This window comes from Suncus etruscus, chromosome 7, assembly GCF_024139225.1.
Source record: "Suncus etruscus isolate mSunEtr1 chromosome 7, mSunEtr1.pri.cur, whole genome shotgun sequence".
Taxonomy (NCBI): domain Eukaryota; kingdom Metazoa; phylum Chordata; class Mammalia; order Eulipotyphla; family Soricidae; genus Suncus; species Suncus etruscus.
Genome location: NC_064854.1, coordinates 60,349,270 through 60,364,938, shown reverse-complemented (window position 1 = coordinate 60,364,938; position 15,669 = coordinate 60,349,270). Strand labels below are relative to the sequence as shown.

Sequence of the window (15,669 nt, the reverse complement as noted above, 5' to 3'; positions counted from 1 at the left end):
CCTCCCTCCTCCTCCCTCCCTCCCTCCTCCTTCCTTCCTTCCTTCCTTCCTTCCTCTTCCTTCCTTCCTTCCTTCCTCCTTCCTTCCTTCCTTCCTTCCTTTCTTCCTTCCTTCTTATTTTTTTGGGTCACACCTGGTGGTGCTCAAGGACTACTTCTTGTTACTTCTGTACTCAGAAGTTGCTCCTGGCAGGCTCAGGGGACCATATGGGATGCCGGGATTCGGACCGGGGTTCGTCTTGTATTGGCCACATGCAAGGCAAACACCCTAACTGCTGTAATATCTCTCTGGCCCCATCATTCTTATTTCTACTCTCTTCACATTAGCTCCCTGGGCAGCAGGGCTCGGCCACCCCATAGGCCCCTCTCCAGAAAGCCTAGGAGCACCCATGGGTTTTGACATGCCCATGCCCATGAGAAGACTTGGTGACTGTGAGCATTAGGGGATGAGACACTTCTAGCATCTTCCTTAGGGCTTGCATGTTCACTTCAGCTTCATCCAGGCTGGCTGGGGCCCTGACGGCTAAGCTGCAAGAGCTCAAATTCCCTCTTCAGCCCTCCAAGGGAAATGTGTTCCCCTCTGATTGCTAGGATTTGCCTTGGAATTCTTCCAGAGAAATGCTGGAACTGGAGAGATAGTACAGTGGGTACTTGTTTTGCATGCATTTGACCCGAATTCCATCCATCCCCTGCATCCATCCCACATGGTCCCAGGTGACCCAATAACCAGCCCCCCCCCAAAAAAAAACTACTCTCAAAATGTCTACGAATGTGCTCTTTAAAGTAAATTACATCAGATGCTTGTTTGAAGGCAATTCTATTTTTCCCTTCCCAGTAGAATTTTGGGGAATGTCAGGCTTGGTGGCTTTAATGATCATTGGACTGAAACTTGATTCCTTAAGCTTTAATCCGAAGATGGAGTCAGTATTTACCAAGTAAGTTTGCTCTTGTGTCCTTGGCATATGTACAGTTCCCAGAGATGTGTACTGCTTTTATATGGCTCCCCTCCAAAACAGTGTCAGACCTAAATCCTGTTTGTCCTAGAAATCATCTCTCAATGGCTCTGAGATCTCCATCTTTCATCTGTGACTCTTTGATCAGAATTTGATGTGGGTGGGAAGTTTAAAATAATATTTATTTCCAGCTGTTCTTTTATAATCACTGAGTGGCAGTGCTCTGATCTGGGGGAGGCTGAAGTAATCTGGGGGTATTTGGGGGAGAGGCCCCACCAGCAAAGACCATATTCACCACCCCATCCCCCACACCCAGTGACACACTTGGAAATAGGGTGGCATGGAGCTGGAGAGATAGCATGGAGGTAAGGCATTTGCCTTGCATGAAGAAGGACGGTGGTTCGAATCCCGGCATTTCATATGGTCCCTCGAGCCTGCCAGGAGTGATTTCTGAGCATAGAGCCAGGAGTAACCCAAGAGTGCTGCCGGGTGTGACCCAAAAAACAAGCAAAAAAATGGAAATAGAATGGCAGGTTTGGGAGCAGAAAGTTAGTTTTAGAAACTAGACTTCCTTAGGATATAGTGCTTGATCCCTGTTCTCCTTTCCACCCCCTATATCCCACTGTTATTCCATGCTGAAGTCCCAAAGCAAGTGTTGGAATAAAAACAATGAACCATAATCTCAAGTTTTTTCCATGAAAATTTATTTCTGCTGGATTATTTTGTCTGACACTGGGCCTGTGTCCCTTCCGCCATGCCATAACGCAGGGCCAATGTGGCAAGTCACTGACTGAGAAGCCCTGCAGGGCATACATAGTGAGGCACTCCTGGTACACAGGTACTCCAAGCCTATTTTAGTGGTGATTTTGCCAGGGATGCCAGCAAAGGGTTTCAGTCAAAGGTGGCAGAGACTTGAATAGAGGAAGGGGCAGGAAGTGCGGGGTCTATGAGGGTGGCTTTCTTCTGTCCCTCAGAATCCTGATGATATTTTGCTTCGCATACCAACATGTCATCTTCACCTTCTTTGGCATCATCATCAGATGCGGGAGAAATCATATACTTAGATTTCCATGTCTTGTCTTTCATCTTCATTTTATTTTTAACGGTCAATTTTGCAAGGTAAGAATTTTATGTTTGCTGGTTCTAAATAATAAATACTAGACATGAAAGGACAATCAGGGCTCTCAGTCCATGAGAATCCTCGGTTCAGTCCTCAGTTCAGTCCATGGACTCATGCTTTTCTCTCTTAAAAAATAAAGAATTTTGTGCTGAAGTTGGGTTCAAAAGAAGAGTCAGGAAGCTGTGGGGTCCAGTTGGAAGAGCTCTATTTGATGAGCCAGGAAATTTTTTTTCTATTTATTTATTATTTATTTATTTTTGTTTGAGAGTAGATTAAGAGCTCCTTGCAAGACTGGAGCAACATTCATTGGCTCTCCTGGGCCCCCTCTGTGGAATGGGAGGGGGCACAAGGGGGGTGTCACATAGGAGTATGTCAGAAGTGCAAACCTTCAGGCCTGCCAACCACAAAATCCAGGAGGCAATGACAGGAGAAAGTGCATTGTGTTTGGGAGCTAAGGTTTTCCCATTGAAAGCGCATGCACCACCACTGGCAGTATGGCTGGGAAATGGTTCATTTGATCACTTGAATGGTCCGTTCCTAAAATAAGTACTTTAGACCCAGCCCATAGCTTATTGACCCAGGCCAGAAAGGACAATTAATAAGTGTTTCTACAGTGGCTTCCCAGATCCATTGGGAAAAATGGCTTTATAGATGCAACTTATCAGTGCTTGAAATCTTTAGAGCCAAGAGATCCAGGAATAGTACTCACCTTGCTCCTAAAAACGTCAGCACTGCAGGGCCAGATGTGTGGTTTCCAGCCTCCTTTATTTATTTTTCATTTTGTCTTTAGTCATCATCTCTGGCCATCCCCTCAGAAAGTTCAGTTCCACAGAATGTACTTTTGTTTTCCTCAGGTTGTTCACAGTTGTGCTGGTGAGCCCTATCCTGAGCCACCTGAGTTTACAAGTATAACTGGCGGTGGGCAATGGTCATTGCTTGGTCTGGGCTGAAGGGTGCTATAAATTTGCTCTTGGCTCCCAACATTTATAAGCTGGCCCAGGAGAAAGTGGAGGAGCCACAGAAGGTAGAGAAAGTTCTCTCTTGGGGCCTCATGCTCTCATTTCTACTTATTCCATGGCTTGGTTGGGCAGGTCCCCATTTGCTATGCTATGGACTTGAGCGCATGTTCATTGCAGTGGGAATGAGCTCCCAGAGGAAATGCTGAAAACTCTCCTGTCCATGTCCTGGCTCCCCCAGAAATCATGGCCCACCCTTCCTGCCCACCTTTTGAAAATCCAGATAGATGTGTGTGTGTGGGTGGTGTGTGGTGGTGGTGTGTGGTGGGTGGTGGTGGTGGTAGTGGTGGTGGTGGTAGTGGTGGTAGTGGTGGTGGTGGTGGTGGGTGGTGGTGGTGGTGGTGGTGTGGTGGTGGTCGAAGCCTCCTCTCTGCCCTCCAAATATGGGTTGAGAGAGAATGTTGGTGGGAGGTAACTGAAGTGGTCCTCTTGGTGGGACTGGAATCTGTTGATTCTATTGGTGTTTTGTCTTTCAGTTTATCTTTTATATACAAGTCGTGATATTACTGACTATAGGCATCAACACCTACAAGATGATCTACTTAGCCAGGTCCTTAGGTAAAGTGTGTCCCTGGCTTGTCTCCTAGTGGGGCAGCGTACTGATGAGGAAGGAGCACAGGGTGGTCCTGGGGGGTAGGGAAACTCCAGGAAAAGGTTTCAAAGTGGCTTGTTCTTGACTGAGGCTGGGGCTGGAGTTGGGAGAATGAGTTCCATTCCCTAGGTGCTTCCAAGGGGCTTCTCTAGTGGCTCTTCCACTTCCTGGGACACTTCCCCCTCAAATGATCCCTCAAAAGATAAGAGGGAGTGTTTGCTAACGGTCCAATTCTGGAGCTTCAGTGATAGGAAAGTTGGGAGGGATTTGCTTTGCATGCAGCTGACCCAGGTTCAATCTTTGACATCTCATAGTGGTCCCTTGAGCACTGCCAGGGGTGATCCCTGAGTGCAGAGCTGGGAGAACCAAAACAAACAAATAAAAATAAACAAAGAGTCAATTTCCAGGACAATCTGAGTGTCTTGGGTGTGGGATGGAGACCAAGACCAATAATTCCCAAGCAGCCCTTCAGCCTGATGAAGACACCTTTTCTGTGCTCTGAGAAATGCTGATAGGTGCCCTGAAGTAGCAGGGCATGCCTCCAGCCTTCATTAACCCCCACCCCCACATTTGGTTTGAGTTTTATTTGATTTACTTTGAGGGGAGCAGCATGGGAATTAAAGACAAAATCCCTCTAATAAATCAACCATTATGATAATCTCAGACCAAAGCAGTAGTAACTTTCCAAATCAAATGAAGTGGGATTTCCTTTGGATTGGGGAAAATCTGAGCTAGGAGAAAGAAAATGCTGGTGTTCTGGGGCTCTACAGTGGGCACTTTTCTGGTGGTCATGCCAGCTCAGTCTGCTGTAGTCTGGCCTAGGGCTGAAGACCTGTCTCCCTTGCCTGCAGGCCTGTGCACCATCTCTCTCTCAGGGCAGATGGTCATGCAGAATGTTCTGGGCATGCACATTCAGGAGATCATCAAGAACATCATCACTTTAAATAAGACCAAGAGGCTCCTGAGCAACATTGACTGGGACCTAGTGGAAAAGATAAAGATCAAGCACAGCATTCCTGTGAGTGGGCACCTGGCCACCCAGCCTGCCTACACTGGCCTCTGTTGATTGTGAACATTGAATGTTCAACAGCCCTAGGCATCCCTCCTCAGTTGGCCAGCCTCACAAGCCACCCTAGTGAAAAGACCCTCCCCCCCTTGAATTCCACCTCTGACCCTGGGTTGAGGACTTGGAACTCTGTGTCCATGGGTCCAGAAGGCAGGCTGCTGACAAGAGCACAGATGGGCCTGTTAATGTCCCCTGAAGGAGTGGTTATTGTACTCCCAGGAATAAAAGGCAGTGGTAGCATCTGGCCATGCAAGGCTTATCTAGTCACTTCAAGAAGAATTCAGACCTGAGTCTGGCAAGCAAGACCATTGTGGAATGAGGCCAAACTGCTCCTCAAAGAAATAAGCACCAGGAAAAAGCCGCCTTCACTGATTTTCCTTTTCAACTAACTCTCTGTTTCTCTTTGTCTCTGTTTCTCTCTCTCTCTTTCACTCTGTCTCTGAACCTAGGCTGGTGACTCCATGATGCCCCCTCTGACTGACCAGATGGGGCCCATAGAAGACATTCTAATGGAAGAGGCCAGGTTGCAAGTAGCTGTCATACAAATGGTTGGTGCTCTGTGACATCACCTTGTTAATTGAGTTTTCTTCATTCTTTACTCATGCCTTTATTCCCTGCTCTCCCAACATGCATGTGCACACACATGCACACACACACACTTTTACATGTAGCTTTAAGGTACACTGATGGGAGAGCTGCAGATAAAAATCCAGAGATCATGCTGTCACTTCCACACAACTTCTTTCTTAATATCAACCTCTTACTAACTGTGGTACATTCAGTAAGAGCAAGCTGTGGGGGACAAAGCAGAGAGAGCAGCATGCATGAGACTGAGCTGGGTTTGGTCCCCAGCATTCCACAGGGTCCCAGAGCACCACCAGAAGTCAGAAGTCAGGTGTAAGCATTTCCAGGTGTGGCCCCCAAAACCAAAAAATAATTTTAAGGCATTGGTATAATGTTATCAACTATTCAACTTCACTGGTTTTCCTGTTAAAGTCTTAATTTTTTTCTTTTGTTGTTTTTTTTTTTTTTTTTTGCCATACCTACTGGCACTCAGGTGCTACTCCTGGCTCAGTGCTCAGGGAACCATGCGTGCTGGGAGTTGAATTCTTGTCTCTCCTCTAATTTCTCTCTGGCACATAAACTTCTCTTTCTCTCTGCATGGCTTCACAGATGGACACTTGAGTGGAGTTGAGAGCCCTGAGCACTGCCAGTGTGGCTCGAAAATGAACCCCCACATTCACCACCACCACCAAAACCACACCAAACCACACCAAACATGAATACTTGATAGGTCTCGTGTATTCGATTTCTGTGTGTCGGCTCTTGTCTTTGGGCAGCTGAGTGATATTGGCGAGTGTCTGGGGTCAGACTTTGTGTCTGCCATATTCACCTGGGCCCTCTGTCACCTCACTTCTGCCTCCTGTGTTTAGAGTAGCTACAAGAAGCAGTACCACGACAGAATCCTGTTCACGGAGGCAGGTCGGAAACTAATTGGAGCCACTAAGGCATACTGTGCCAAAAAGGGAAAGTAGGTGTGATGTTTCCTGAGCGGTCAGCCCAGCAGACCCAGCCTCCCCCTCTGCCCTCCCAGATGCCCATTCACCCCATGTCTGCTTCCACTGTATCTGTTTGCATGTTTCCCCACCAAGGGGTCACTAAATCTTGATGCCTCTCAGAGATTCTGGAGAAATCCGCATCAATCCTTGGAGGGAGGAAAGAGTCCGATTGCCTGACTGCCCATTGAATTTTTTTTCTTTTATAGCTACTAGATGGTGTTGAGCAAGGCAGCAGAGCCGGACTGTGACCATGGCATGCTGCTATGGAATGGGGGGGGGGGCAGGAGAGACACTGGATGAAGGGGGAGCAGCAGACAGGGTGAATGGAAATGAGAACTGGAGGAGGGTGGATGGGGGCAGGGTAAATGGCAGGCACCAGGTAGTGTCACAGAGAGACTCAGGCAAGTCTGGGGGGAATAAGCCTAAGTATCTTCGAGGCCCATTCCTGTGAGGTCCTATGGTCCAAGGCAAGCTGGGGTGGGGGAGAAAACTTGCTTAGAGAGACCCCCTCAGGTAATAATTAACTTCTGAGCCTCCCCTTCAGCTCCCTGGGGGCACCGAGTACCAGTTCCTAAGTACAGCCTAGAAAGACAGGGCCTTGACATCCCCAAGACAAAAGCATGATTTCTGGTCCCTGGAGAAGCTTCCACATTGTTGTTCTAGAGGGCACAAGGCTAGACTATGTGGGGAGCATCTGTGGGAGGTGTGGATGGGCACCAGGGCTCCGGGTAGAGCACACTCCAGAGAGTAGTGTGACAGTGGGCCTGGACTGACTATTTCTTAGATGATGCCTAAAGGCACATCCCTTGCAAGTCACCCCAATCAGTATCTGTGTTGGTTTCCACTAGATTCATGAATATTTGTGATGTTTTGACATACATGAGAAGTCGTAGCTGGCTGGTGAAGTTTAAGAAGGTCCTGATTTTGTTGGAGTATCAGAAGGAAAAGCCGCCTCTTTATCTCTTTCAGTGAGTTCCCTGAGCTCCTAAGCACAAGCAGGTGGAAATAGAATTGGCAGGAGAGAGGTGCTGGGATTCTGCCTAGAAATGTGGGTTGTCTCAGCCTGTTCTCTGGGTCCACTTCCTGGGAAGTTTTCTATGATAAGGGGAAGGAAGAAGGATGCCTCCAAGGGTCAAGCAGTAGACTGTTTCCTGTCCCCCTGGCATTTGTATAGGTTGGGAAATATTAACCTCTCACCTAGCCCCCTGTTCTCTGCCCCTGTGACCAGTCATTTGGGTATTTATTATTAGGAAGAATACATAAAGGCCCAAATAATTCCTATAACTGATTCCAAGATATCTGTCAAAAGCTCGCAGATGTGACTGTGTTTGGGAGACTCTGCATAGTTATGTAAGATTGAGAAGTTAGAGCCATTTTATTAAACACCACACAGCATCAATGTCCATATTTATGCTTCAAGCATACAATGTCACTGCCCTACCCATGCTACCCATGGCCCAGTGTCCCTCTGCACTATTCTGGTTCCTTCCTAGGCCCCCTACCCTGCCCATCTCTTACACCCTGCTAATCTCTTGTCAGAGTCCCCTGGATATTTCTCATTGTCCACTCTATTCCCCTAGACATGTCATCATATACCACGTAGGTGTAAAGTCATTGGAAATGTTTTTTTTTTTTCTCACTTCTTTCCCTGCTTCCTGTCCCTTCTGTGACAGAGCTGAGTGGGAGTCCCTTGTGTTCAGAGACTTCAGTTTCTCTGTCCGTCCATCTGTAGTTGGGCACTGGGGTCATCTCTAGATCTTGGCTACCCATGAGTGGAGCTGCAATTCAAGCACACATATATCTTTTTGAGGTAACATCTCCATGAGTTCAGTGTTGGAGCCTGGGAGTGGTATTGCTCTTACTATGCTAAGCTAGATGAGCTAAACCACTAATAGTGGGAAAATATTGACGTGTGTGTGTGTGTGTGTGTGTGTGTGTGTGTGTGTGTGTGTGTTGTGTCATTTGCACCACATCCAGTGGGACTCAGCAATCAATCGCTCCAGGAGCTCAGAACAGGGTTGAACTGCTGCAAGAAAAGCACCTGAAGCCTGTTTCTGACCTTTAGATATAATATAAGACAATTTCCCAATAATAGTTATGTTTAGGATATTTTAGATTTTTCTACTTTTAATGCGTTTTTTCACTATACACTTCTTCAACTGGATAATTTATATAAATATTGGTAAACATTGGTAACAACTGATAATCTTTTAAAGCAATCTGACATTTTATTTGGTCTCTCTTCCAGGAAAAGCAAACTTATGATTTTTATCTATCGCATCAGATTTTCTGAAAACTTTGAATATGTAGAACATGCTATTCGGCTAATATACACGTACCCATTGGCAGTCCATCTGTGGCCAAAGACGAGAGAGTTAAATGTCAGAGCACTGATAAAAACCAACTACTTTTTTGTGACTTTCCTTATAGTAGAATCAGTCTTGAAGGTAATGCTAAAAAAAAAAAAATAGAAATGCAGGGCCAGACTGGTAGTACAGTGGGAGGATGTTTACCTTGGATAGGTTTGCCTTGCTGGGTTCAGTTCCTGGCATCCCATATGGTCCCTGAACCTGCCAGGAGAAATTTCAGAGCACGAAGTCAGGAGTGATCCCTGAGCACCACCCGGTGTGGTCTCAAAACAAAACAAACAAAAAAGGCAAACAAGAACATATCAATTTGCTAGGTTCTCATCATAAAAATGTAATGGCTGAATGTAAGAGATGCATTGCAAAGGTGACTGTTTGGCATTACAGTTTTCATGTTCTGATCATTATTAATGGTATTTAATATATCCAGGGGCCAGAGCAATAGCACAGTGGTAGGGCATTTACCTTGCATGCAGCTGACCTAGGATGGACCCGGGTTCAGTTCCAGGCATCCCAGATGGTTCCCTGAGCCTGCCAGGAGTGATTTTTGATTGCAGAGCCAGCAGTAAGCCCTGAGCATTGCTGGGTGTGGTCCAAAAATCAAAAAAATATTTTTTAATACATCCACTTGTTGCTATCTTTGTTTTTGGCATTCTGGCCTCGTTAAGATATATATATATATATATATATATATATATATATATATATATATATATATATAATTTTAATCAAGTGACCTTGGCATTGAGATTTTTTTTTTTTTTTGGTTTTTGGGCCACACCCAGTGATGCTCAGGGGTTACTCCTGGCTATGTGCTCAGAAGTCGCTCCTGGCTTGGGGGACCATATGGGACGCCGGGGGATCGAACCACGGTCCGTCCTAGGCTAGCGCAGGCAAGGCAGGCACCTTACCTCTAGCGCCACTGCCCGGCCCCGGCATTGAGATTTAAAAACAACAAATGACTCTTATTTTGGAACTTTTATAGTTGAGCATTTAACTGCCTATTCTGAGCCTTTGACTCTTTGACATGTGTGGTTTGTTTTCTGAACAGGTCATCATTTTGCAGAAAAAATACTTTCAGGAATATTGGCATTTACTGGAGTTTACCATTATGATTCTTGGAGTGGTTGATACATGTTGTGTATATCTTGTACATCTGCAGCCAGACAGCTGGTTCCTTATCCAGAGTGCAGTCATCTTGGGGTATATGCGCTTTCTCAGGCTTATTCCTTTAATCAAGGTACAACTTCACATTTTTACACATTAGGGTGGTAGTTTATCTGTGCCATTCTTTCAATGCATTAAGAAGCTTTGCAGCCCCAAAAACAAAAGAAAGGGGGGAAGGGAACGAAGAAACAGTAGTGCATTTGCCTTGCACACAGCTGACCCAGGATAGATGATGGTTCAAATCCCAGCATCCCATATGGTCCCTCAAGCCAGGAGCAATTTCTGAGCGCATAGCCAGGAGTAGGAGTAACCCCTAAACATCACCGGGTATGACCCCCCAAAAAAAGTTTTATAGCTCTGGAAGAAGGTGGTCTCTCGGGTGTTGCTGCTTTATTACTCCTCTGGCTTCCTTTGAACCAAATATTACTCTCCCCTTCTCTGACCAACCCATGTAAAAGCTCAGGGGTTCCCTGCTCTGCCTTCAACTATCTTCTGCCTGCAGCTTCTGCCTCCCATGTTCCAGAACTCCTCCCCCTGCAAGTCTCTGGGTGTGATGCTGACAGGGTCTGGGTCACAGGAGGACTCAATCCCCACTTCCCCGCTAGCAGAGAACTCCAGAGACCTTCAGAACCACGTCACTCTGAAGCAGCAGTGAGTGGCCCAGCAGAGGGGTGGCCCAGAAATACAAGCTGGGCAAGATTCAGTGCTGCTTGCTCCTCCATCAGTTTTTATGGAAAACTCTTCGCTCCACAAAATCTCTGGGTTTGGGGCTGGTGAGGTGGCGCTAGAGGTAAGCCAAGGAAGCAAGCCAAGGAAGGACCGAGGTTCGATCCCCTGGCGTCCCATATGGTCCTCCCAAGCCAGGAGCAATTTCTGAGCGCTTACCCAGGAGTAACCCCTGAGCATCAAATGGGTGTGGCCCAAAAAACCACAGAATCTCTGGGTTAAATTCTGAGTGTACATTTCATTTCTTTTTTTTTTTTTTTTTTTTTGGGCCACAGCCAGCGGTGCTCAGGGGTTACTCCTAGCTGTCTGCTCAGAAATAGCTCCTGGCAGGCACGGGGGACCATATGGGACACCGGAATTCGAACCAACCACCTTTGGTCCTGGATTGACTGCTTGCAAGGCAAACAACGCTGTGCTATCTCTCCGGGCCCGAGTGTACATTTCTAATGGTCTAGTTCTAGTTTGAGGGCCCTCTGTCTCTAGCATTCCCTCAGCTTCTCACTTGGGAGTTTCCGATGATTTCACTTGACTCTCACCCTTAAATTGTGATTATAGCCAAGATTACATTGAGGCATTATTAAAATCCTGGAAGGTGACTTAACATTAAAAAAAAAAACCGTAAATTTTATGGTCAAAGGAAGCAGAATCTCTTAGGGCCTTGCTCTGCACACTGTCATTAATCCTCTTCTCCCACAATTGTTGCCAGCCGGGAGAGTTCCTGCACACAACAGATGTGGCTCTTCTCCTGTGAGCTGAGCTTAGCATGTCCCCAGAGTCTCTGGCTGGCAACCAGCGACTATCGGGCATCCCCATGTGGTGCTACAGAGGCCTGGAGTCCACACTCGGAGGACAGCAGCCTGAGGAAGGGGCAGACCTTTATTTTCTCTCCACTTTGCCAGATTCTGATCCCAGTGCTCATTACTATGGTGGATGAGCTGATCAGAAAGCGCGGGAGCCTGTTATACAGCATCACCAAGGGTTACATCAAGGCGCAGGACGACACCAAGTACTTCATCAAATACATTTTCAGCCAAGAATCAGTCAATCAGGTCAGGCGCCAGCTCTGGGCCTTGGCGTGCGACAGGCAGGCTGGAGCGGGGCTGGGGGACTTAGTGTATGTGAATAGTCATGAGGGGTGTTCTGGGTGCTACTATGGCCTCTCCCCAGGTGTGATTCCCCAGGTGAAAGGTCACAGGGTGACACAAATGCTAGCTGTCACTATTGGATTCACTCCTGGGAGATCCGTCCTCAGAAGGTCGGCTCTACTTGTTTTTTTTTTTCTGAGCATAGAGAGCAGTTTGGCGTATGTGTGTGTGTGGGGGGGTGGGGGGCTTTATAGCTCTCCCTTGAAGTCAGAGCCAGGGCAGGAGGGGAAAGGGGAAAAGACAGAACAGGTCTTGAGGTGCTTGTCTTGCATGTGGCCAACCCTGCTTTGATTCCCAGCAATATATAGTCTTCTACCCTCCCCTTCACCTTCCAGTAATGATTGTTGAGCACAGAGTCACAGGTAAGCCCATGTCTATACACTAGAGCAGTTGGGGAGGCAGGAGGGGCAGGGCATTTGCCTTGCACTCAGTTGACCTGAATTTGAACCCCTGTATTTGAACCCCACTAGGAATGATCCCTGAGTGTAGAGCCAGGAGAAAGTCCTTAGCACCGCCAAGTGTGGCCCCAAAGCCAAAAACAAAGGAAGCCCATGTTTGTATGAGGAGGATGGGGAGAGTAAAGCCTGATGGGGAGGGAGATATTTATACAGAGGAGAGAAAAAAAATGTCCACAGAAAATGTGCTAAAAACTTATTTTGCATGATTTCACAACTTGAAATACAAGAGTCCCTTCTTGGCTTCCCAGCACATGCTGCCCCAAAGTAACCCCAAAAGAGCATGTTCAAATCCTATTTTATACACAGTCAGCCCTATTGTCACCTCTTCAACCATCAGTATTGACTCTGCCGGGAAGTTAGGATGCTTCTCCTGAGTGCTTTTGTGAGATCTGCTTCTTTATGTGCAGATGAGGGTCTAAACTAAACAGGGTCATTTATGTCTGAAGGGTATTTCTCACCCCAGGGGGTCCCTTGATCTCCCCCTTTAACTTGTAATTACCAAAGTCTTAACAGGGCTGACTTTGGTTGGGTCAGAAATTGGGGGAGCCAGAAGGTTTTGTGCTCCTTGGTGATTCTGGTTTGCAATGATAGAATCCACTGTGTGTGCAGGGCAGTGGGCAGGGTCGCCAAGCCAAATTTCTCCCCCTGAACCTCCCTCAAATGAAAAATTAAGTGAGTTTTATTCTACTATACACTTTCTCTGAGATATGAAAGCTGGTGATGGGTTGGTTTGAGAAGAGATCAAGGTGCTTTCTTGACTTCTTGCAGAAATTAGATGAGATTCTGAAAACGAACAAACTGGCTGCGGTTCAAGAACTTGGTAAGTGCCCAGTGTGTCTGATGCTTAGAGTCACCCCCAAGACTCCCCTAATCTTTCCACATCCAAAGTCCAAATGATAGAAACTGTGAGCATGGAGATTCATGGGATGGGAATAATGTGGACCAGGGGTGCAGAGTTGGGGTCTTGTGCTCTGAAGGTTGGGGGCTACTCGCTCAGAGTTGGGCAAGTCTCAGCATGGCTCCTCCCACCACTACAGACTGGGCCCGTGTGGACTGTTCCAGTTCTTTGCTGCAATGAAAGGAAACTGAGTCCTCCCTTGTGTCCCTGCCCAGTGCTGTCCATCTCTGTGCCCTGGCTGAATGTTTGCTGGCTCAGAAGCATTATCATTGCTCATTTATTTCAATGCTTAGCATGACCTCTTGGAGGTCTACACAGCCTCATTTCCCTTCTAGATGAAGAAACTGGACAGATGAACTTTCCTGGGGTTCCCTGGAATTCTCATGATGAGATAGTTAGAATGTTCAGCCCATTTACACTTGCAGGCCAACACTCACAAGCCTGTCTGGCTTAGAATCCTGAGTTGGGACAGTATTAATTTGCTTTCATTTTCTTGACATTCATCTCAAGTGAAAAAATAAGGAAGGGAGGGTTCTGAAAAGGTAGCACAGGAGTTAGGGTATTCTAACTAACTAACTAACTAACTAACTAACTAACTAACTAACTAACATGTTGTCTTGCATGTTTTAATCCCCTGAGCACAGAGCCAGAAATCAACCGCTGGTGTGAACAAAAAAATAAGCAAACAAAAAACCTGCATAACCTAAAACCAACACCTCAAACAAAGCAATGAGTGCAACCTTCTAGAACTCAGGCCTTGCTCCCAGAGTTAGGGTCACAGAGTCTCCCTAACAACTCCCCACCCCCCCCCCACACACACACTGAGGCAAGGAGGAGCATGAAGTGCAATGACCAGCCTCATGGCAGGGTGCTAAGGTTCTGCCATTGACTCGAGAGTGTGGAGGGAAAGTCCTGCCACTGCAGAATAAAGGCCCCTAATGGAGATGCGCTGGGTACCCCATAGAAAAAGAAAGGGAGAAAGAAGGGTTTCCTTGCACTCCCTCCTCCAGGGAACTTTATACAGTCCTCTCTGTAAGTGTTTTGCAGTGGGCATTGTGCTGGTGTTTAGGGATGGTCTGTAGACTCTATCCTCTTGATTTCAGAGTTCATCAAGAGTGAGTTTCGGGACATTGGTGGTGCTCTGGAGACGCGTAGTGCCATCCTCACTGTGCTCGCCAAAGCCCTTAAGAACCTCACTTTCCTTGGGTCCAGGGGCTTCATCAGCAAACAAGAGTGCGTGGGTATAAACAAGGTAACAATGTTCCTTCACATGACTGGGTCCCGTAGCCCAGCAGCCCTGCCACCCTGATGTCTCCCAAACATGGCTTATTGCCCATGGTAGAAACCTTCTAAGTTCCTGCCAACCAAAGAGACACAATTACCATGTCAAAGTCTTGGTGGACTGGATACATGTAATCAATTTGTACATGTTTTGCATGTCAGGGATGCCGGTTCGAACCCTGGCACTACATGGCCCCCCAGGAACAACCAGATAAAGTTTCCACATGAAACCCAAGAAATTTAATTGATTAAAAACTGTGAAACTGTGGGATTCCTGCTATTGATTGGGCTTTGGGGGGGGCGGTTGGGCCACACCCGGCAGTGCTCAGGGGTTACTCCTGGCTATCTGCTCAGAAATAGCCCCTGGCAGGCATGGGGGACCATATGGGACGCCGGAATTTGAACCAATGACCTTCTGCATAAAAGGCAAATGACTTACCTCCATGTTATGAGTAGCATACTTCCAGCCCTTGATTGGGCCATTTTATGAGCATGACCTTGGCCCATGCACAGTGTGGGAAGTGAGTCTCTGCCACAGTGGCTGGAGAGGCAGTCAGCAGGGGAGACCTGGGAATAGAGTCCGAGAAGCTTCTCTCTTGCCTGGAAGGGGAAGCCAGAGAGAGCTGCTTTGAGGCTGCAGCACTGCATGTAGGCCTCCAGTGTAAGGTTTATAGGGCAAATTAGACATGGGGAAGAACTAATCTTCCTCACATTTGCTTAGTGTGACCATTTGAAACGGAAGTAAGACAGAACACAGTGTGTTAACTGCATGGGAAAGATGTCTAAATCCATGGGCTAATCCACCAGTGGAAAGAGTAACAAGGAGCAAGCCTGAGTGCTGGGTACAAGGTGCGGGAGTTCAATCTACAGTTTTTGCAGGTGATGATAGGCTTGAATCCTCCCCTTGTTACCTCTTATTTGCCTTATTTCTCCATAGGTTCTTCTTTCGAAAATAAAGGACCTGAACAATTTCCCCATGGTGATTCCACCCCCAACTCCAGACAAATACCTGCATAACATCGAGTGGCTGGAAAACAAGGAGCCTCTCATTGATTTCTTCAAAGTAAAGGCCCCAGCTTCTCCATGCTTGCAAGTTCCAGCATTCTATTCTTTCCTTTTTCTCTCTTGCTGATAGAAATTAACCCTTAAATAACTGGTAGGGTGGGTTTCTGGGCCTTTGCTTCAGCCCAAGTCTTGGCAGGCCTCTGTGTGTTGGGCACTGCCTTCGTTTCATCCATCTCAGCTGAGATGTTCAGGTCCTACTTTCTCTTGGCATTCATAGCAGCACTCTGGCTTTGCTGGATTTTTCTCGAGCACCATTGT

The 15,669-nt window shown here is 46.9% G+C and overlaps 1 protein-coding gene across 1 annotated transcript in view; it reads left to right on the top strand.

Annotated features, from left to right (window-relative positions):
* The window catches only part of SLC9C2 (solute carrier family 9 member C2 (putative)), a 37,790-nt gene that overhangs the window by 11,948 nt on the left and 10,173 nt on the right, over window positions 1-15,669 (top strand). The window contains 16 exon segments of the mRNA XM_049777605.1: window positions 835-934; window positions 1,927-1,996; window positions 1,998-2,071; window positions 2,927-2,972; window positions 2,974-3,096; window positions 3,565-3,646; window positions 4,532-4,698; window positions 5,196-5,294; window positions 6,180-6,277; window positions 7,154-7,273; window positions 8,554-8,752; window positions 9,723-9,911; window positions 11,464-11,613; window positions 12,936-12,987; window positions 14,169-14,317; window positions 15,284-15,409. Of these exon segments, the coding sequence (XP_049633562.1) occupies window positions 835-934; window positions 1,927-1,996; window positions 1,998-2,071; window positions 2,927-2,972; window positions 2,974-3,096; window positions 3,565-3,646; window positions 4,532-4,698; window positions 5,196-5,294; window positions 6,180-6,277; window positions 7,154-7,273; window positions 8,554-8,752; window positions 9,723-9,911; window positions 11,464-11,613; window positions 12,936-12,987; window positions 14,169-14,317; window positions 15,284-15,409 (1,844 nt within the window).